This window comes from Elaeis guineensis, chromosome 1 (genome assembly GCF_000442705.2).
Source record: "Elaeis guineensis isolate ETL-2024a chromosome 1, EG11, whole genome shotgun sequence".
In the NCBI taxonomy this organism is placed as follows: domain Eukaryota; kingdom Viridiplantae; phylum Streptophyta; class Magnoliopsida; order Arecales; family Arecaceae; genus Elaeis; species Elaeis guineensis.
Window position 1 is genome coordinate 163,005,626 of NC_025993.2, and position 23,153 is coordinate 163,028,778.

A 23,153-nucleotide genomic window follows, 5' to 3' on the forward strand; every position below is an offset into this window, starting at 1 on the left:
CGCAATACTCAGATCTCCAGCTCGGTTCAATACCGATCTCATCTTCAGAGCCTTGCAGCAATAGAATCCACAATGGTATTTAATTTATCAATTGTTTTTATGCATGCTTTTCTACATCCTTCATCGTTTATAATAAACATGAAAAGTGGATATTACATTCCTAGATTTCCAGAAGGCAGCCAATTTGGCAAAATGCTTAGTTGTTGGCCTCCTCTGGTTGGTATAGAGAATGCTTCTGCTTGGATACTTATTTGATACACATTGCCTAGGGCCTCCTAACTACTCTAGCTAGATAGGTACTTTAGGACATAAGAATAAACAATTTGACTTAATAATTAGGTCAAAAACATCAAAATTTATTGCGTATATTATTTTTACAACTAGCTTCATAAAAATTCCATAGAATTATGAAATTTTGGTCAATTTTGGACCTTATATAGACAATTAGAAATTATTCTTGCGATGATACTCTAAGAAACAACATTTCAGTCTTGCATCGAACAGGAGAGTGTCGGCAAGACCGGACCTGTCTTTGTTACATACGCATTGAAGCAGGTGGTTGTGATGTTCTTCCCTGGATCTGCAGATTGGAGTTTGACATTGTTCATGGCAAGGTTTGTGCAAGCCTTGCTTTGGCTACACTTGAGGACGATGGCTTCATCGGTAGCTGATGATCCTACTAAATCAACATATTGCACATTGCTCACTTGTACAGCCAAAGTCTTCACCAAATGCAGCAAAGAGAGAAAAAAAAAAATAGAAGTTTAGAATATTTTGCATAACCACGAGGCAAAATGATCTTTACTACTTCAAATCATTTTCATTTTTTTCATATGAGGACTTTTATATGCAGCCACACATTAAGATATGAAGAATTTACATGCACATGTGAATTGCAACCATTATCCCTGATAAATAGTGCATCCCTACTAGCAGTTGATGTGAGGTTATTGCAAGAAAACTAGATTATTGTAGCTTATTAAGTATGTATATGCAATGGTTATCATTTTCATTGCGCATTAATTTAGCACTCCTTTTGTATCAACAGGTTCTTAGGTTGCTACATTAGCAAAAAGAAGACCTTTACCTTGTTTGGGCCAGCGCCATAGTATTGGTCTATTATTATCGGATATTGTACTGAAGTGAAGTTGATATGCTCGAATAATACCCTTTTTACATGACCGAATCCACCCTAATAAGAAGCAAATTGAGTTAGTGGAGAGAAACTCAAACTTTCATACAAGTATGATAAGAGGCCAACATGATGCTATTCCAAGAGCCAGCCGGACTTATTCGGCTGATTGGCATCTCTCCTTAGCAGAGAACACAGGTAAACTGCATCATGATGCTTGTTAATTTTATTTCCTTCGAACAAAATCCATATCCAGACTTTACCTGACATGTCTTTATTCTTACTCCATTTGAAGTCCCATTGAATTGGCAATAGGAAACACGGATACCCTCCACTCGTGCTTCTGAGTCATCTTCACCCAAGCTTCCAATGCTAGAAACATTCAATTAAACACCTCGGCAGTGTAAATGGATGCAGGTTGCTTTCTGACTAGTTGGCACTTAATTTACTTAGATTATATACATACATACATACATACATACATACATACATACATAAATACACACAATGGAGGAAGAATCAAAGAACAGAGAGGAAAACTTATCATTGGAATCTTATCCATGAAATTGTGATTTTGGTATGAGGAATCAGCTTACCTAGTGGTTCTATGAAATTTAGTCGGGGCAATAACCTAATACTTACAATTGCTCCTAATGACCTTCCTTAAATGAAACCAAATATTGTGACAAGTGGTGAAAACAAACCTTATGCCATGGCCTGGACCACATGTTACGTGACTGATATTAACATCCACTGTGGAGGTCTCAATAGATATGCAATCATCGCCTGTAATCATATAAAATCACACGGTTGTTCAAAACCTAAAATCGCCGATGTCTTCACTCATTCTATGTATTAATAAAGCTGTGTCATTTTCAGTGAACAATCTATATTTATAGCGAAAATGAGACTACCTGTACCAATGTTAGAATTCATGATTTGCACGTGCTTGCTTCTTCCAATGTGTATACCATCTGTGTTAGGACTATCTTCAGGAGCTGTAATGGTGATCCCCCTCACACTAACCACTGAAGATTGTTGTATGGTGAGGTGCATCATAGGGCTGTTTTTGAAGTCTAAGCCATTCAAGCTGACATTTGTGCAGTTTCTGACTACAAATGCCTACACCAAAACAATTTTTGTGATGAAGTTATGCCGAAACCAAGTTGGCATTTATTGCTATCTAAATAATCTAATGGGTATGGGTATGGTTTCGAATCAAATAATTCTTTGCAAACATGAAAAATAGTTTTTAGCACCTGGATATGGGATAAAAGGCCGGTTTTACTGAAGACTAGAGCATCTTGCTGCTCACCTTGTAAATGTAGCCCCTGTATTGCATTTAGGCCGGACAGAACACATAGCATACTATGATTTGATTGCTATATAATTTCCTACAAAAGCTATTTGCTAATAGCTTGATTCCTATGCTTTGGAACCAACATATGTTTGCTATCAAGAATAGCAATACGTTGCAAGAAATCATGAAAATCCTAGTGTTACGATGGTTACCGTGAGCGCTTTGGATCAGCGCTACATCACAAGATATTTTAAGTTCTTAGATCGTCAACACGATCGCTGACCGCCGTATGAGCTGAGGAGTCCGTCTTCATGCTAAGCTGAAACGTTCATGAGGTCTAACCTCTATATGAGCTGCCCATGTCACCTCAGCCAACTTATCTCTTCAATGTGCACGACAGCTGTCCATTCCGAATAGATAAGATATGGTATAATTATCTCCCTTGATCTCGCAGGAGCGATTAAGAGCGGAATTATCTCGTCCAGTTTGATATGTCCAATAGCCTGATAATCTCGAGATCGTACAATCTTACAGCTAACAATCCAGCTGTCCGATATCCTTCTATATAAACAATCGGAGCCTCGAGGACCCAGGTAAGTCAAAAAAAATCTCTCTTAGAGAATCCATTACTGCTTTTTTGTTCTCTATTTTTCTAACTTGAGCGTCGAAGGATCCTCGCTGGAACCACAACCTTCGGTTTGGGACTTGTCTTGCAGGTCACTCTAACGCCAGCATCCCTGCACGAGGATCAGACGTCCATCTTCCGACCTCGATCGATTTAAGCAGCAACAGATAGAAAAAAGGCAGACGTCTGTATTCATGGCTCAAAGACGGACATCTTTCTGACTTTTCAATGCCGCCGTTTTCCAACAGGCAGCCAGCCAGGCTGACAATCAATTTCAATCGCTGACGTCGAAAATCCCTCCATCGGCTTAACTAGTCGTCCCTCCACCGATTCAACCAGCCCAGCCAGTGCCAGCCACGGCTGACCAATTCGGTCAGCTATTCCAGCAAGTTCAATATTGGACGACCGCAATCAAGTGGTCCAAATTTTCTCGCATCCTTTCAGGCAGCGCCACAGCCTCCCCAGGCTGTCCTTACACCCCCTACAGCGGTGCGTCATATAGTTTCCTTGATGGTACCGTCTGTGCCTTCCGTAGTGATGCCCCTGCAGAATCCTACTTTGACTGCGCTCCGTAGCCACCCCATTTGCCTCAGCAGCCTCTCCCTTTGCCTTAACTGTAGCAAGCACCAACGCGACAGGCATAGTAGTAGGTCGGAGGACAAGTGATGAAAGAAGAGTGATCCATTTGAGAAGAAATTCACATGATTACTGAAGGGGTAGGAGGAGATCATCTCCTTCACCGAGCATGATGTAAAAGATGTGCTCGCCCCGCATAATGATGCAGTGGTTATAACAGCGAACATCACTGATTTTAATATATACCGTATCTTTATAGATAATGAAAGCTCGGTAGATATTTTGTATTTTTTTGTCTTCATCCAAATGGGGTTTATACCTAGCCGATTAAGTAGGTTCGATACCCTAATTCAGGATTTCTCTGAGAGTTTTGTATTCTCGGAGGGAATGATTAAGTTACCTCTCACTATGAAAATCCCACCAAAGTGAATGACAATTCAAGTTAACTTTCTAGTGGTCAAGCTACCCTCGACTTACGATGCCATCCTAGCCTGTGGACTTTGAAAGCTGTCGTCTCAAGTTACCAGCTAATAGTGAAGTTTCCGACCAAGCATGGAGTGGGGCTAATTCGAGGCAACCAAGCCATGGCTCATGAATGCTTTGCCGCCGAGCTAAGAGCAGAGAATCAATCAGCTCTGGCAGAGATCCAGCCCGAGCTCCTAATAAGCTTGGGTGCTAGGGAGGACCTAATTGATGGATGCCCCCAACCAATTGAGGATCTTTTAGATATCCCGCTGAGGAAGGAGAATCCGAGTCAGATGGTAAAAATCGGCTCACATCTAGATGAGATAACCAAATGCCAGCTAATTAATCTTTTGCAAAAGAATGCAAATCTTTTTGCCTGGTCTACTGGAGACATGCCCAGCATCGATTCTGAGGTGATATCCTATCACCTAAGGGTGGACCCAACCTATCAGTCGGTAAAGCAAGAGAAGCAAAATTTTGCCCCAGAGTGTCAAAAAGCCATAGCTGAGGAAGTCGATAAGCTGCTCAAAGTCGATTTTATTTGAGGTTGGATTTAGTCAATTCCTGATTTGATTAGAATTTTATTGAGCCTAATTAAGCCTAATTGTGTTGGATTTAATTTAGTCTAATTGTATCTAACCTATTTAAAATAAGGTTGGTTCAATTGGATTTCAAACCACCTTGACTAATCTCTCTATGCCACCTCACTTCACATGCGCCCATTTGAATTCATGAGAAACGAGTTCTCGTGAATTTTCTCCCACGCAGAAGCCATCCCACGTCCCTTTTTTGTGCGCCATTTTGAATGGATAAGGATGAGATTGGTTGGCCATTCAAATTCAAAAGATGTTTGAATTTGAATGGATAATAAATCTCTGCGCAAACCCTTTATTTTGTGCGCCCCTTCTTCCACACGAGAAAATATTTCTCGTGTAAAGTCTCCACGCACAAATATGCCCACACCCCTCTCTTCTCACGCGTAGAGTGGATAAGAATGAGTTGGTTGGCATTTGAATTCAAATTCGATTTGAATTCAAATGAGCAACCACTTATCTTTATCCTCTCACACGGAGAAAACGCTGCAAAGATGCATTTTGCTCTCTTTTTAAAAGGAAGAGAAGATAGGGCGTGCGCTAATCTGATCCTAGAGAAAAAGGGTGCGTGAGAAAAGTCTCATGCTTGAGAAAAGAAAGAAAAAGAAGAGAAAAGACAAGAAACAGAAAGAGGCGCAGGCTTTTCTGAGAGTACCCTAAGGTTTCTGCCTAGAGTTCGAGAAGTGAGAAAGTGAGCTATGAGTGTCGTGAGCCCATCAGATTTTAGGAAGAGCTTCATCAACCTCTCAAGTGCATCTGCTGACGATCCAGAGCATCCAAAGAGTCGACAGATCAAGATCGAAGGAGTTTGATCAACATTAGCCGTCGAAAGGGTTCTGCCACGAACTAGCATTCGTGAGGAGCCGATCAGATCGGGAGCTTCGTGTGGATGATTCGCAGAGGTCAGATACATTGTGTGACTGTATTACGATGATCAGACCCTTCCAACAGTGATCAGATTGCAGCGATCGACTATCCGCACAAAGGTAATGTGTTCTGAACACATAACAGTAAAATATTTACTGTAAAAGTTTGAATTTCAAATTTAAATGCATGCTATATATATATATCATATTTAGATCCTTATGTAGGATTTATACATGTTAATTAATTAGATTAATTAATAATTTTTGCTATAAAATAGTAATTTTGAAAAAATTTTAAAATTATCATTTTACCCCTGCACTAAAATTCACTTCAAACTTGGATCATCAACACGACCACTGACCATCGTATGAGCTGAGGAGTCCGTCTCTATGCTGAGCTAAAGCATCCACGAGGTCTAACCTCTGTATGAGTTGCCCACATCGCTTTAGCCGACTTATCTCTTCAACATACGCGACAGCTGTCCATCTCGAATAGATAAGATTTGACGTAACCGTCTCCCCTGATCTTGCGAGAACGATTAAGGACTGAATTATCTGTCCAGTTTGATATGTCCAACAGTCCATAATTTCGAGATCGTACAATCTTACAGCTAATAATTCAGCTATCCGACATCCTTCTATATAAACAATCGGAGCCCCGAGGATTCAGGTAAGTTCAAAAAAAAATCTCTCTTAGATAATCCGTTGCTGCTCTTTTGTTCTCTACTTTTCTAACTTGAATGTCGGAGGATCCTAGCCGAAGTCACAATCTTCGATTTGGGACTTATCTTGCAAGTCACTCTAGCGTCAGCATCTTTGCACGAGGATTAGGCATCTATCTTCCGACCTCGACGGATTTAAGCAGCAACACCCAGCAATTAAAAATAAAAAATAATTTTGGGAAAAAAAATGAGAAACTGACCTTTAAGTTAGCTAGAAGGATTTAGTGTGAGCCAAACATTATTAGGATAAAGCAACACAAAAATATTTTATATATCACCAGTGAGAGGAATTGAACCAATAATCTCTTGATTAGGTAGGAGCTAGCCAGCCACTATAAGGTCTTTTAAAATTAAAATTTTCACATGTACTGAAACCTTATTCACATTATAAGATATACTCATGTGAAATATGCCATAATATTTTAAATTTTGATAAAATTTCTTTTCATTGAAAATTAATTTTTTTGATTAAAATGAAAAATAAATAACTTCATTTTATTCTTGATGAAATTTTCAACTTTTCAATGCAGACAATCGAACTGTGTATTTGAAACAAAGACAATAGTTGAAAAACTAAGTTCGTGAACGATAATCTCCCGAACTAGATACTATCAATAATTAAACCTGGTGTTCTTGATGTCAAATTCATATCATTATGCTAAAAGGGAACTTATGCCATGTCATAGTGACCACCCTGCTCTAGGTACTAAGATTATGTGTCATGAATATATGTATAATTGTTTTGGAAGTTAATGAGTACTTACAGTGGGTCCATTCTTGCATTTCTGCAATAGAAAGAAAAACAAGAACATTTAAACACATATAATACTTGAGTAAAAACAATGGAAATGAAGACATGAAAATGAGAAATTTATGGAGAGAGAATTCTAACCTGCTGAGCTCTACAAGCATACCAAATAGCGCCTTGACCATCAATGTAGCCTTTTCCCTTAATACTTATCCCATTGATGTCTATAAATTTAATCCAATGGTTGTCCCTAATCACCCGAATTTTGAAGGGTGACAAAATAGTTCCATCAACCTACATTCCAAGGTCAACATGATTAAGGAATGCTTAAGGATCTATTTTGATACCAAGCATCTTATCCAGTTTCTAATCTCTGGAGAGCAAACAAGGAACGGATTACTCATGCTTGAAGACAGCCATTGCAAAACAAAGCACGAAAGGATTGATATGGTTTAGAGGGTTTGGTGTGATATGCAAGACTCACAAAGCCAGCATTAATTGTTGGGTCTAAGAAATTTTCTGTATGCACGTAGCAAGCACACCACAGCATTTTCCTTAAAAATGCTAAATTCTTAAATAAAAATATATTTGATTATTTTTTGACGGGAACGAAAGAGGATCCACCTATTATTATTATAATTACCCAATTTAAATTCCTGGAGATGAACCATCCAAGACTCATCATGGAACTTAAGATTTTTTTAGCAAAAATTATGACCATTGAGGTAAGCCCTAACTTACTTAAATTATGATTATTTTTTCTTTAGATCTCAAGAACTAAAGAGTTTGTCGACCTCTTCTGTCTTAAATCTTTCGATAGTATTAACTCTACCATATCATATGAACGATGTGAGGATGATCAAAATCATGGTTCGCCATATTGCCCCATATCAGATGGCATGGGACATACCATATACGGTACTATATTGGTACGTCGAACCATTCTATGATAACATAGTCATAACGTACAATGCTGCATACCAACACTATAATAGAATTTCACTGGTACAACATCCAATACTGAGATAACGAATCTTGATCAAAACTATTAGCGGCAAGCACCGGTAGTTATTTCAACCAATAAAATTTGCAACTGATCATGTTAGAAATAATACCTGTGCATTGATGAAAGACCGGCAAGGCCCCTGGAAGTAGAGTTGGTCCACCAAGAATGTATACCCTGAAGGTACGAGGAAGGTTGGAGCTTTAGAATCTGCGCATGCTTCATTCCATGTGTCCATGAATGCCTGTTGGATAAGAGCAGATAACATGAATCCATACCACACGTAGTGCACTTGGTAGTTACTAAGGTTTGTTCAGAGGAACAGCATGGCAATCTTTTATTGACCATAAATAAGGCAGGCGTCCGCTTGGAGGTGGAGAGAAATGATGAGTAGTTGCTGCGAAGACGTCTCGCACCCATTTCTGATGCAAGAGGAAATGAAGCCTTCAACTAATTGATTTGCTTGTTACTTATTACATATCTTACCAAGATATTTGGGTTTTTCTATAATGCTCCTTTATATTATTTTATAATCACGTTTGACCATCTAATTAAACAAGGATATTCTATCACTAACAGATTACCAATCACTTCACCTTTTTATTACTTATCTGACTTCGGAGAGCTAAGAGGGCCTCATGGGGTCATCGGAATAGGAGTTGGATGAAGAGGAGGGCTCGATAATGCAGCACCTAAGAGCCAAAGCGGCAGCTTTGCCGAAGGTGGAGGTGTGGTCGTGGTCGCCGAACTCGTGGTTTAGAGGCCAAGAGTCTCCTCAAGGTCATCATTTGTGATGATGAGAACAAAGGGGCAGAGGGTAGAGACGATGGGGAGGAAAGCAGAGGGTGAAAACGATATGCTGATGCATCGAAGACTCTTGGAGGAGGAGGACCATAGAAAATGGGAAAAAGGGGAAAGAAGAAGAGAAACAACATGCTTCCAAAAAAACCCCTCATCTTTCAAAAAAACAAACAAAAAAAAAAAACCACACCTACTATTCATGTCAGCAAGAAATAGCTCTAAAGTTCTACAAAATTATTTGTACCAGCTACGTGTATGACTTGCTACAAGTGGTTGCTGGTAGACAAATCTTGGCTATACATATTGAATCGGATGGCCAACATCTTTTTCTTGATTAAATGATATTTTTATCTTTGGAGCATCTTAACAAACCATACGGCAAATCTACATATACTTGACTACTACATGGCGCATGCATGGTGAAAGAAAAGAATGTCCGTACAGCATATGTGCCATAAAGCTCAATTATATATGATATGATCTGAAATCGCTCCCATAACTTCCTACACAATCTAGCAAATGCTTTGCTCCAAGTGAAATAGGTGAGTTAAGCCAAAATTTTTGTCATTACATTCTTTTGTGATTATAATGCGTTATAAACATCCTACTGAAAGATAATAAAACCAAGTAGAATCATAGTTATATCAGCTAGAGTTGCAGATAGATTAGGTCGAACTAAGACATATATTTGACCATGAACCGAATTGATTTTATGTTGTCTTGATATCGGACCTAGATCCAATCTAGTAAATGACCAAATTGGGTTGAGTTAAGCTTATGAAAAAATATTTTAGACCTAGTGAGTTATTCGGATCGAATCAAGGTCATATATGTATTAATGTAATGAGTAATTGAAGCATTTTTTATATTAACAAAGGAAAAGAAGAAATAATCTAGAATATTTTCTTTAGATCAATTCAAGTCGAGTCATGGTCAGATCGGATAATTAATAGGAAGATCCAAAGCCACACACATAGTATACGGATAAGATTGAGTCTAAATGGGTTAGGTTGGATCGGATCATACGTGAACCCAATTTATTTGTAGATTTAATACCAACAACCTATTTCTTTACCAAAAAAAAAAAAAAACAACCTATTTGTGTATGCATGTGTACAGGCGCAGAGAGAGAGAGAGAGAGAGAATGGGTTGATGGAAGAGGTCTTTACTTGGGCGTCGTCTGTTTTGCCATCTCCTTTGGCTCCGTTGGTTATAACATTATAGACCGGACCCGATAAAACCCCAACAGCAAGTGAAGCAAAAAGCAGAAAGGCAAAAACACACACAGATCCCTGAAATATAAAGATTATACTTAAAAAAAAAAAGACAAAAAGGAATGTTGTTTAATCGTATACTGCAGCCAATTTTTTTTTTTAAAAAAAGAGTCAGCTTCCTCACCATGCTATTCTCGGATTACCGATAGGAGTCCGGAGAGAATACTGGTGGACAGAGGGTGAGGAATCTTAAAAAACGTAGAGCCCAAACCCTCCATTATATAGAGATCTAGTCACTATACACCACTTATGTCTAATTTTTTGGTAAAATACACCTCTTTTGTAATTATGGAGTAAATCCATGGGTATCGATCTATGCCAATAGTTTTCCTTGTATGCTTAGGTGCAACTTTTGGATATGTATGCGTTCATCGTTATACGGTCATCCATTTATTTGGGGCAAATTTGGGATATGTTGATTATTACCTGCTAGTAGAGTATCAGTTACCCCAACAGTGAGAAAAATAAAAATCCCGAGAGGCACAAATTGGAGCCGACAGGCTGTTATTAGGGCAATCTCGGGCCAAAGATTACGTTATTAGCGCTATCTTAATCCTCCTCTGATATGAAAGTTGGGAGCTACTAGCTGTTGGCAATAAATTTTATATTTCTATAGATTTGTATTTATGAAATTTTAAAATTTTGAATTAAATGCTTCGTTAATAAACCAACACTAATAGAGTCATACTTTGAACCGTCCCATGAGCCGAGGGTGATGGGAACCACGTGGGAATTTTCTATTATATAGAGTGGTGTAAGATTTTCACATAGATCAAGCTATACAGGAAATTATTGATTAAAATAATTTTATCACGTAGACTTTGGACCGTTCAATAAAATATCACCACATCATTCATTGAAATTATAAAAAAAATTAATAAAAATTAGATTAAAAATGACTAATCATGATTAATAATATACTTTATTGTTGTTCGCACTTTTCAAACAAGTGGAAAGTTTTAAAATTTTGAATAACTAAATGATGTGATGATGTTCGATTGGATTATCTAAAGCCCATGTGATAGAATCGTTTTAACTAATAATTTTTTCCGATTGTGCAGGATTTTTGCATCCAGCAAGGTTAGTATATACTATATCCAGACTATCATTACTAGCTAATTGGGGACAAGGGTATGCCACGAAAGGAGGTGAATAATTGTTATATTTTGCAATCTCATTCCTCTAGATCAACAGTGTGATATCGTTAGATAGACCTCGTTGGTATTTCAGCAAATTAAGTTTTAGTGGTGTATATGGATTGTATTTTTTCTGATATTTATCATGGAGATATAGTTGGATCAATTCACTGCATTAATCGTTGGGCATGGTGCCATCAATTTTACAGATGGCAGGATAGAAGACAGCCTTGAGGAAAAAAGAACAGCCTTTTTTGTTTGGTAAGAAGAAGAAGGGACAGCTTTAACAATCCTGTATCCCAAAATAACTCGAGTCGAAACTTGCCGCATTTGAGCTCAAGTCTCCTCTCTTATGCAAGAGAGCTCTACATAAGAAGAAATGGTCAATGACGCTTAAGGAATACTAAACGAGTCCGATCTTTGTGCCAAGAGAGCGGCCCACAGGCAACTGCGAGAAACTTACAAGGAAACCCGGTTGGTGAGTCAATAATTTCCAAAAGCAATTAAAATTAATTAGAAAGGAACCCATCCACATATTGCTGTCCTTCAATGTCTTTCTAATTGGGTCACTGGCTAGGCATAACATGTCAATTTATGTTCTCTTATATATAACCTCCTTAGCAACTTAGATAAAAAGCCCCTTATCTGACTGCAAATTTTGGAAACGTTTGGTCCCAAAGTAGAAAGAAAAATTCCTTTTTTTTTTTATGAGCATGATTATCAAAGACAAGGTGTAACCTGTACCTCCCCCCCCCGCCCCCCCTCCCCCCCCCCCCCCACAAAAAAAAGGCACGGTAACATCCTGCCAAAAAAAAAAAAAAAAAAAGTACAACTGTAACAACTAAAACTCCAACAAACCTTCTACAAGGTAGCAACATACTGACAGTATAATTTTATTTTCTGATGATGGTGATATCAAAAGAGTTCAAACTCATAATGATGCTATTGTCATCTCTATGACAATAGCAAAATATGATATAAAAAGATATTAGTTGATAATGAAAGCTTCGCAGACATATTGTTCTATGATGTATTCCAAAAAATGAATATGCTAGGCCAGTTAAAATAGATCGATACTCCGCGAGTCAGATTCTCTGAAGATTCTATAGCTATGGAAGAAGAAATTATTCTATCGGTCACTATAGGGAGAGAACCTCAACAATCCACTGTACATCTCATCTTTTAGATTGTCAAAATACTATTGGCTTACAATGCTATTCTTGGCGGCCAGGACTTAACGCTCTCGTGATTGTAATTTTTACTTATCATCTATTAGTCCGATTTCCAACAAAAGATAGAGTCAGAAAAATGCGAGGAGATCAAATACTTGCTAAGCAGTACTTTTTGATTGCTACAAAGATGAAAAAATTAGTAGAAGCTCTATCAATTAAAATATCTGATCAAAAAGATAAAATTGAGGTCAGTAAGAATTGAGGAGAACCAATCGAACAATTTATTACTATTCTTTTAGGTAAAGATTTAGAGAAAACTATTCAGATTGGATCTCAACTAAATTCTAACCTAAGAGAAAAATTTATATCTTTTCTTGAAATAAATGCTGATGTTTTTATCTGATCAGTCTCTGACATAAAGAAATTTTCTACCGATGTTATTGTACATAAGCTAAATGTTGATCCAAAGCATAAAACAATGCAACAAAAAAAAAGCTTCATCCCAGAAAAACAAAAGATAATAGATAAAGAGGTTGATAAGCTTTTGAAAGCTAAGTTCATTAGAGAAGCACGATATCCGAAGTAGATTGCAAATATTATCATGATCAGAAAAATGAACGAAAAATGGAGGATGTATATTGATTATACCGACTTCAATGATGTCTACCCAAAAAATAGTTTTTTTCTCTCAAGAATTGATCAACTTATTGATGCCACCTCGGGACATAAACTATTGAGCTTCATAGATGCTTTTTTTGGCTATAATCAGATCAGAATAGCACCTAAAGATGAAAAGATACAGTTTTTATCACTGAAAGAGATTTATATTGTTATAAAATGATACCTTTTGATCTTAAAAATATAGGTGCTACATACCAGCACTTAGTCAACAAGATCTTCAAGCAACAAATTGATTGTAATATAGAGATCTATATTGATGATATGTCAGTGAAAAGTGTTAAAATAGATAGGTATATTACTGATCTAGAAGAAGCATTCGGGAACTCTGTAAATATCAAATAAAGCTCAATCCTAATAAATATGCTTTTAGAGTTATATCAGAAAAATTTTTGAATTTTCTAGTGACCCAAAGAAGAATTGAAGTTAATTTCGAAAAAATTCGAGTGCTACTTGAGATGACACATCCAAGCATCATAAAAGAGGTACAACAGCTTATCGAACGGATAGCATCACTCAGTCGATTTATATCTAGATCAGCTAAAAATATCTCCCTTTCTTTAAAATTTTGAGATAAATTAAAGACTTTAACTAGACAGATAAGTGCCGAACTAGCTTCGATGATCTTAAGAAATACTTTAGCACAGCCCCATTGCTATCAAAACCAGTTGAAGGTGAAAAATTTTCTTGTATTTATTTATTTCAACTAATGTTATTAGTTCAATTTTGGTTCGAGACGATGCAGGAACACAGAAGCCAATCTATTATACTAGCAAATTATTTCGAGATGCTGAAACTTGATAGTCTAAAATCAAGAAAATGATTTATGCTCTTATTACATCGGCTAGATGACTTCAATCTTATTTTCAAGCTCATGCAGTTGTTATTCTCATCGATCAATCTTTGAAATCAGTCCTACAATGATTTGATACTTCAGATCGAGTAGCCAAGTGGGCTATTGAATTAAAGGAACTTAATATTCATTATTGATCTCCATCTTCATTAAAAGCTCAAATATTAGCTGATTTTATTATGAAATATTCTATTTTTGATAAAAAATCAATCTAAAAAAACCCAAAAAATATTGATGAAGGTTCTTCTTGGGTGTTACATATGATGGAGCATCAAACTCAAAAAAAAATAGAGCTGGTTTGATTTTGATCAGTCCAAAAGATGTTATCACCGAGCATGCTCTAAGATTCAACTTTAACACTTTAAACAATATAGTGGAATATGAATTACTCATTGTTGAACTCAAAATGACCAAAGAGCTTGATGTTAAAAGACTTAAAGTCTTTATCGACTCTCAGCGGATTATCGGATAGGTACAAAATCAATTCGAAGCTAAAGATATTCTATAATGTCTCAATATTTATAGAATATAAAAGAATTATCAAAAAATTTAAAGATTTAGAAGTCATATAAATACTGAGATTAAAAATACTCGAACTGATGCTATATCACATTTAGCCACATCGATTTTTTTGAGCTCAACTAAAAATTTTTTATTGATGTTCCTGAAAAACCCAATACTGAAGCTTTGCCAATTATCTAATTGAGTAAGAGCCAAGTTGGATAGATCCATTAATGGATTATATTATAAAAAAATTCTGCTGATTGACCCAATTGAAGCAAGAAGAATTAAAAGACAAGCTTCATGGTATGTTATTCAGGATAGCTAATTATACAAAAGGTCATATTCGTTTTCATTACTTCGATGCTTGTGACCATCAGAAGCTGATTATGCTCTTTGAAAAGTCCATAAAGAAATCTATGATAATCACTTGGGGGGCAAATCATTGACTTACAAAGTTATTCGATAAGATTATTATTGGCTTACCATCCAAAAAGATGATGCCAACCTCCTCAACAAATATGATCAACGTCAAAGATATCCTAATATTCAACGTCAACGCGTAGCCAAACTCATTTTCATTACAGCACGTTGGCCTTTTGCTATTTGGGGAATGGACATTCTAGGACCTTTCCCAATGGCCAAAAGATAGAGAAAATTTTTGGTTGTGGCTATTGATTATTTCATCAAATAGATGGAAGCTGAACCTCTGGTATAAATCATCGAGAAGAAGATACAAGACTTCGTATGGAAGTCAATTATCTGCTATTTTGATTTATCTTGGGTCATAATCACCGATAATGGATGATAATTTGATAATCAAAAGTTTAAAGAATTATGTTCTAAGCTTCATATAAATCACCGACTTCTTTGGTGGGACATCCACAATCAAATGGAGAAGTTGAAATACTAACAGAACTATCCTTCAAGGTCTAAAAATAAGCCTCATTGAGATAAAAAGTCTTTGGACAGAAGAACTTTATAGTATTCTCTGGGTATATAGAATTACACCTCGGAAGCCAACTGGAGAAACATCTTTTAAGCTCACTTTTGGAGCAGAAGCTGTAATACTAGTAGAGATCGGCTTATCAATGATTAGAATAGAAAATTTTCATAAAGAAAGTAATTCAGATCGGTTGAGAACCGATCTAGATTTACTTGATGAAATTCGAGAAAAAACTCGAATCCATATGGCAACTTACAAGCAAAAAATAGCCAGATACGATAATGCTCGAGTAAATCTAAAATCTTTCATAAAGAAGATTTAGTCCTTCTCCGAGCTAAAGTTTCAAAATCAACAGAACAGGAGAAACTTGCTCCGAATTGGAAAGGACCTTATCAGATTATAGAAGTGATTCATCCAGGAGCTTACCGAATTGAGAGTTTAGATGGCACGATTATTCTACAAATATGGAATGCTGAGAATCTCACAATGTCCTATCAATAAAGTTTTTCAAAAAAGCTTTCAACTTTTGAAGATAAATTTCTAATTATTTGAAAGAAGACGGTTTAATTTTCTATCAAAAAATTCTCTTTCATCCAAACTAGATCAATGAAAATCGATCAAACAATGATGATAATAAATAAAGTTCATGTCCAAACCAGATCGATACCAAACTGATCAAGAGATAAATCTATCCAAACAAAGCTATGATGTCCAACCAAACAAGAATAGTATAAAGAATTTCATTCAAACGAGGTCATGATATCCGATTAGAAAAAAATGATATTTGTCTAAATGAGGTCACAAGATTCGACCAACAAAGATGGAAAAAAGACAAGTATCCAAACGAGGTCGGAAAGAGTCGGATTAAGGCTATAACAATCCCAACCGATTCAAGACAACTTAAAGCGAGACATTCGATCTTCAGATTGAACCTGATAAATAAAAGATGTGAGATATCCGATCTCCGGATTGGACCTTACAAATGAAATATGTAAGACACCCGATCTCTGGATTAAACCTTACAAATGAAAGGTGTGAGATATCCAATCTATGGATTGGACCTCATATATAAAAGATGAGGAATGCGTGATCTCTGGATCAGACCTCGCGAATACTATCTGAAATATTCGATTTTTAGGATAGTTTTAACAAAAATTTAATTAAAAGCATCTAGATCCATAAATTGGGCTTCGCTACATCGACTCAAAGTGATTAATGATCGAAGTCACAGAAAGACATCACAGGTCGAAGTTCTATAGACAAAAAGATTCGATCTGCCATTTCGAACTCAAACAAAGGTACTCCTTACTTCTTTAGGATGAATTATCAAAGATTGAATTATTTCAAGTCAATTAATTTGATTTAGTTCAAGTCAATAGCAAGCTTACATTTGGCTGCCTCGACTTTATTATTTTGGCTGAGATCAATCAATGTCTATTAATACTTTGGTTATCTACTCACCCAAGGCCGACTTATGTATACTTACAATTATCTGACCGAAGTCAGATGATGATCATCTATTATGAATGACTTAAGAAAAATTTGAAGTTTTTTGAGATATTAAAACCTAGATTGGGTTAATCAAGATCGAAACTATCTGATGTAAAGAGAAAAAACATGAACTTGAAGAAGAGTTTATTTCATTAATGTTAAAAATACTTATAAAAACCCACATCGGGCTAATACAAAAGTTTCAAAGAAGAAAAAAGGATTACAAGGATAATTCAGGTTTTAGCCTGAGGATCATTTGCTGGAAGAGTTAGAGCCGAATCTTCATTAACCAATTTCATTGGAATAACTTCGACAACTGAGACCTCGATTGGACTGATTGAGACTTCGATTAGAGGTACTTTAGTAGGAGTGGCAGGTGGCACCGTAATGTGGACCTCGAAAGTAGTTTCAGAGGTCACTTCAGCTGCTGCTATCAGAACTGCCTCCATGATAACCTTACTGAGATCAAGGTCGAAAAAGAGCTTTATGATCAAACTCTTGCAACTCAGGAAGTCGTAGTTGAAGGCTCCCTCTAAAGCCTTTATCACTTCATCCTGGAAGGCATCTGAAGCCTTATAATCTTTGATGACCTCCGACATACGCTCCTTATCCTTATCGAGCTGCTTTTGATATGAAAGAAGGGCTACATCATATTTTTTGATTCTCGACTTAGCTTCCTTCAGTTTGGCCTCCAACTCCAAAGTCTTCTTTATCTCCTTCTGCAGCTTATCTTCCTGGCTATTATCTAACACTGATTATCCAAGAGCTACTGATTCTTCTCTTTTATTGTGTCCATCTTTCCATGGAGCTGCATCTTCAGCCCCTCAGCAAGTTCGCTTTTCTTCGCAGCTTTCTTCTTCGCTGCCTTCTTGACCTCTTCGACCATTTTCTTAGTCTCTTTCTCGATCTTGAGCCCCTCTTCTAGGGACCTTTTATTCTCAAAAAACCATATCAGATGCTCATTAAGCACCCTGATAACATGGCTGACTGTAGAAGGAAAAAGGGTAAACATTGTTAGATCAGTGAAAAGTCGATGTAAAAGAAAAGATTCCTAAGTGTCCTAGCCTTCTGCTGACCCTTCTTCTCCCCAAGCCTAATTTAGACCTTTACCTAGGAGGTCACATCCCAGATTGTCATTTTGAGGCGCATGTTCTTATCCTCTTTGCTTCTTGTATTGCTTTTAATTGAAACTATGCTTCATATAATATAAGATATCATATCGATATAAGGTATGATACAAGATGGTGCATCAAGTATCGATATAATATAAGATATCATATCGGTATTAAATTGGTATAGAATGTACCAAATGGTTTGATCTGGTACAGTATTCCATGGTTTCTGACTAATTTTTTTGCTGGAGCCGACACATGTTCTATCATAGAGGCTTCGTAAAGGATGCCATTGAGATTTTGCTAATCAATATGCTGGAAATAACCACATGCAGAAAGGAAAAATGCTAGGTTTCATGAATTTTCAATGTGGTTTTAATAATAATATTATCCATTTAAAGTTTTATGATTGTGTTGGCTACTCTAAGCTAAAAAAAAAAAAAAGAAAATCTTGGCAATGACATGTTAGCAATAAGAAAGCATATTTTGATCGACAGATCAACCGATCTAACAATTTATTTTGCAAAACGATGGGAATTCACCCCTAGGTCAACGAACTGCTGCATGGTGGCATTAAAAGGCTAATAGGTTGTTGCCATATTTGTCTTTTAAGTTGTCATCAAAAGAAAGTGATTCTACCAAGACTACAGTTAAGTTACTAGAAACAGTTGTAGGAATGAAATGATTCATATTTTTGACATAAAAATAAATGTGGCTATTTGAAACACAGGTTCGTTAGAAAGGCTAAATGTATAATCTCGAAAAGCAAATACTAGTAATCATATGCCATGCATGCACGTTTAATTGTGAGAAGTTAACAGCACTCACCTTTGGCGCGTTGTCGCATTGCTGCGATAGAAAAAGGAACAATAAACAAAAAAAAAGATTGAGTACAATTGATTGTTGAACGAAAAAAGTGGGATTTTTAAAGTAAAATATATTGAAATGTGGAGAGAAAATGGCAACCTCCTGAGCTCTACAATCCCACCAAATGGAACCTTGACCATCAATCAGACCCGATCCATTAATGGTTAGACCGTTAATGTGCTGGAAGATGATCCATATATCTTCCTCTAATGTCCAAGTTTCATTGGGTGCCAAGATGGTTCCATCAATCTACAATACCAGGTTCCAAACAACTGTATTAGAAATGCATCCATACACTTGCCAAAGTCTCATCTCGTAGGTCTCCTAAGTTCTTTTAGGTAGTGTTTGGTTGCCGGGAATAAAATGGAATAAGGGAAACAATACCTGTATGTGAATGGGATAGCTGCAAGGCCCTTCGAAGGACACTGCACTCAGCAAGAATGTCTTCCCTTCTGGTACGAGGAAGGTCGGAGCGTCATCATCAGAATGTGCGCCTACGCATGCCGCATCCCATGCATGCATGAATGCCTGTATAGTAAGAGATACCATGAATCCATTATCCATATCGTATGCAACGCATTCATTAGCTAAGGTTTTTTTGTGTCAATCCTTAGTTAATCTTGCTATAGATTAATTATTTTTTATTTAAAAATAAATAAAAATATACAATCATATAAACATATTATTGAATTGATTAATCATTTACTTCATAATATTTTTGAGCTGCAGCCATAAAATTTAATTATCCAACTTATATTTATAATTATATCCATACTTTCGGTATCTGAATTGTATCCATATTTGTTTAAAATAAATATGAATATAAATTTTTATATCTGAATAATATGTATATCTATATTTATATTCGTCAAAAAAAATAAATATGAATATGGATATGCTGGTATATCTGATCTCTGTCGTAGCTAGTGTCATGTTGTCAACAAACCAAATGAAAGGAGCTAAAAGAGTTCATATCAGCAAAACCGCATCGGCTTCCCCGCATTGATGTCATCTAGAGACTGCAACAAAATTAACCTAGCTACAAGGTCATTTTCTTCTCTCTCTCTCTCTCTCTCTCTCTCTCTGTGTATATATATATATATATATATTATATATAAATAAAAAATATATATATTATATTTATATATATATGATCATTTGTCATAGCCTGTCTTGAACTACTTCAATTCACGCATCTAAATCATTTCGTGTTTGCATGCATGTTTTGAGTGAGTGAGAGAGAGAGCGAGTTGGAAGTTATTATGCCTCAGTGTCATTCGTTGTGCCATCTCCTATGGCTCCATAGTCTGTAACATCAAAAATTGGATCTGACAACACTCCAACAGCCAGTGCAGCAAAAAGAAGGACGGGGAGAACATAAGCAACTCCCTGCAAATATATATATATACAGAGATTATATCAAAAAAAAAAAAGAGACAAACAAACCAAGAGACCGTTTGTTTCAGCGATATTGGGATATTGGAATCGAAATAAAATATAAAAGCAAACTTATCAGCTCATCACCATGCTGTCCTTAGGTTTAGTGGTAGGGGACAAGTTGTACAAAGTGCCTCAAGACTAGGCTGGGCTAATGATTTATATGATAGAGGGTTCATTGGACAGGTCCTTTATCCTAATAAAGAAAATATTTATATTCTACCCCCCTCAAAAAGGGTAAATTTCTATGTGGTTACAGTAAATGTATATACTATTTCTTATGGTGCGAATTTATAAGGGAAGTTACTGCCTGCCAATTATTCTTTCAAAAGTCTGGATACACCTAATGGTGGTGGAAAAAAATCGTGATCGGCATGCAGTATTTTTTTTTTTTTTTTGATGGAAAGAATTAGGGAAAACCTAACCCATATATTATATTACTTATACTTATCTACATATGTATTATGTTTGGTGAGGATAATTGTGTTCTCATCATCTTTTACCCTCTGCTGGGACAAAATTACACCAACCACTTTGCAAATTACACCCTTGTATTTTACCAGGAATCATCTGGTACAATAATTGGTGGTGAACGACCAACGCCTTGTACTTTACCCTCTGATGCTGTAGAAGACTTTAGTTATTGTTGTGGTCAACTCTCCATCATCTATCGTCAGGAATGAACATCTGCAAGACAATATCTGCACTGATCGGATTTATGTCTGACGGAGACTCTCCGATACTTAAGTTAGAGAGGAAAGTTGATGAATAGTAGATGTCAATATGCAGAGTAGCAGAGTTCTGATCAGAAGTGGTTTACCAGTCCTATTTTTTTTACCCCTTTTTATAGATGAGGTTCTTGTAACCATCGAACGTGGTCCCGTGTTTTATGGTGCTAAATCATCGGGCCATAATCACATAGTGGGTCATTAATTTCTCAATTATAGCGCTATGATGTGCGGCCGATAACCGTTCGTGACGGTTATGGTATGTTAAGCAGATTGGCCGACCATATGTTGGTAGAACCGATCAAATATCGGTAGAACCGATCATATGTCGGTAGAATCCATAAGTGGCCGACTATGCGTCGGGAGTTGACCGTCGGTTGAGAACTCTGAAATACCGACGGTTGAAGTAGTCCGCTATCTGTCGTGTCTGAACATCGGTCACTTGTCGATCTTGAGTCGGTGCAGGATGTTCAGTTGGTCAGTTGAGAGTAGTGTCGGCCTGCTTGGTCGATGTTCAGTCGGTAGTCAGTTTCAGGGTCATGTCTGTTTGTGGGACCAGAGTCGGGTGTTGGTCGGTCTGCACTGGAGATCAGTCAGTTTATGGGAGTCGGTCGGTTTATCCCAACAGTTGTCCCTCCACTTCTGAGTCCAATGGTGAGTTGCCGCGTGCATCGCCACGTGGTCAGTTGCCTTGGACGAAAGGAGTTGTTGTCTGTCATGTTGAATTTCGACTCTGCCACCACATTCTCTGGAGTACGATCGATCAATCACTTTTCATCTTTGAGCATCGTATCAGCAGGAAGATTTGGTATCAGGCATCATTTGTGAAAGGTGAGCCAGCATCAGACTTATAGCGGGAAGGCGAACCGACGTCGTGCAATTTGATTCTAGCATGTAGATTTCCACCATGCGTCAGGGTGTCATTGGGTCGGAGTTATGCACGCACATGGAGGCGACTTGGTTTGATTTGGTACAGGTGCGTGAACCATCGGATCCATGACTAGTCCAGATGCTACCACGTGTCATCATCCGATGTTGTCTCGATCTGACCACTTTCATCTGGGTCATTGGGTGTTCCTCTATATAAAGGACCGCTGTCAGCTAGGTATTTACCTTGCTATTGTCTCTTCTAGCATGGAAGCTCTATCAGAGAGCTGCTCTCGTGCGAAAACATTCCTTGTTGTTTTCTTTTTTAAGTTTCCTTGAATCTTTGATAGTTCTTTCGATGGGCAGATTTCTGCAGGGGATGTTTGGTCGGAAATTTCAGCCAACGACTCCCTATCGGATCGGAAGTTCTCTCATTCTCGGGTCCGACTGTTGGTCGATTTCGGAAGCAGCATTGTGCTTCGGGCTGTCGTCTGTTTTTCACTCATGGTGCCGATGGTGGGGTCAATGACCCATTACCATAGATCCCGTGTCCTCGTCTCAGTTGCACGATCAAGGTCATCTTCGATGGTGGACGAAAATCTGAAGCCCTCCTCTAGCTCTTCTATGAGGAGGGTACGATCATCAACCGAATGAGACCCTCTCTATTCTAGTACGAGTGGGTCAAGCTGTTGATGTGGTTGGTCGAGCAATGTGATCGGTCAATCATCTTCATAACTCAACTTGAGTCGTATCGTCTCCGAGCTGGAAGGTGGAGTTTGTCGAAGAAGTCGATTCAAGGTGAGCCTGCCGATTCTTCAGTGGAGTGAAGGGCAGCAATGAAGATTAGTCGGTGTTTTCTTTGGTTTCTCTTTTTGTAAAGAAAGATGTAATCGAACTTCGATCCAATTTTATAATCTTTATTTTTTGATAATGAAAAAAATACTTCTGTTCTAAAATGCTCCTCTGTATCGTCGAGTCTGCAATATCTATTTATAGAATAATCTCTGAATGTAGATCGTAGATCCGACCATTTCACAGACTTTGTAGAATCTGCTAGTCGTATAGTTTTCGATGTATTTAGTTTGGATAACAATGGTAAATTGAATATCCATTACCCGAAGCTTGATCGGGTTTATACTCGTATTTTTGATAATCGGTGGCAACCGAATATCCCTCGACTGACTGTGGCTATGTCGGTATAGTTCCAATCCGACCTTGGTCGTCTCGGCATTTTGCCTTTCTTAGTTGATACTAAGTCGG

The 23,153-nt window shown here is 37.2% G+C and overlaps 1 protein-coding gene across 1 annotated transcript; it reads right to left on the reverse strand.

Annotated features, from left to right (window-relative positions):
* Nucleotides 1-485: 485 nt before the first annotated feature.
* Nucleotides 486-21,935, reverse strand: LOC105039538 (probable polygalacturonase At3g15720). The gene is made up of 11 exons (XM_073255222.1): nt 21,894-21,935; nt 20,128-20,250; nt 19,246-19,389; nt 18,961-19,110; nt 18,823-18,843; nt 2,047-2,254; nt 1,837-1,918; nt 1,396-1,504; nt 1,088-1,192; nt 881-961; nt 486-722 (listed from the first exon to the last, which is right to left on the reverse strand). The coding sequence occupies exons 1-11, from the start codon at nt 21,933-21,935 to the stop codon at nt 486-488; spliced, it is 1,302 nt and encodes a 433-aa protein (XP_073111323.1).
* Between the last annotated feature and the right edge of the window lie 1,218 nt (nt 21,936-23,153).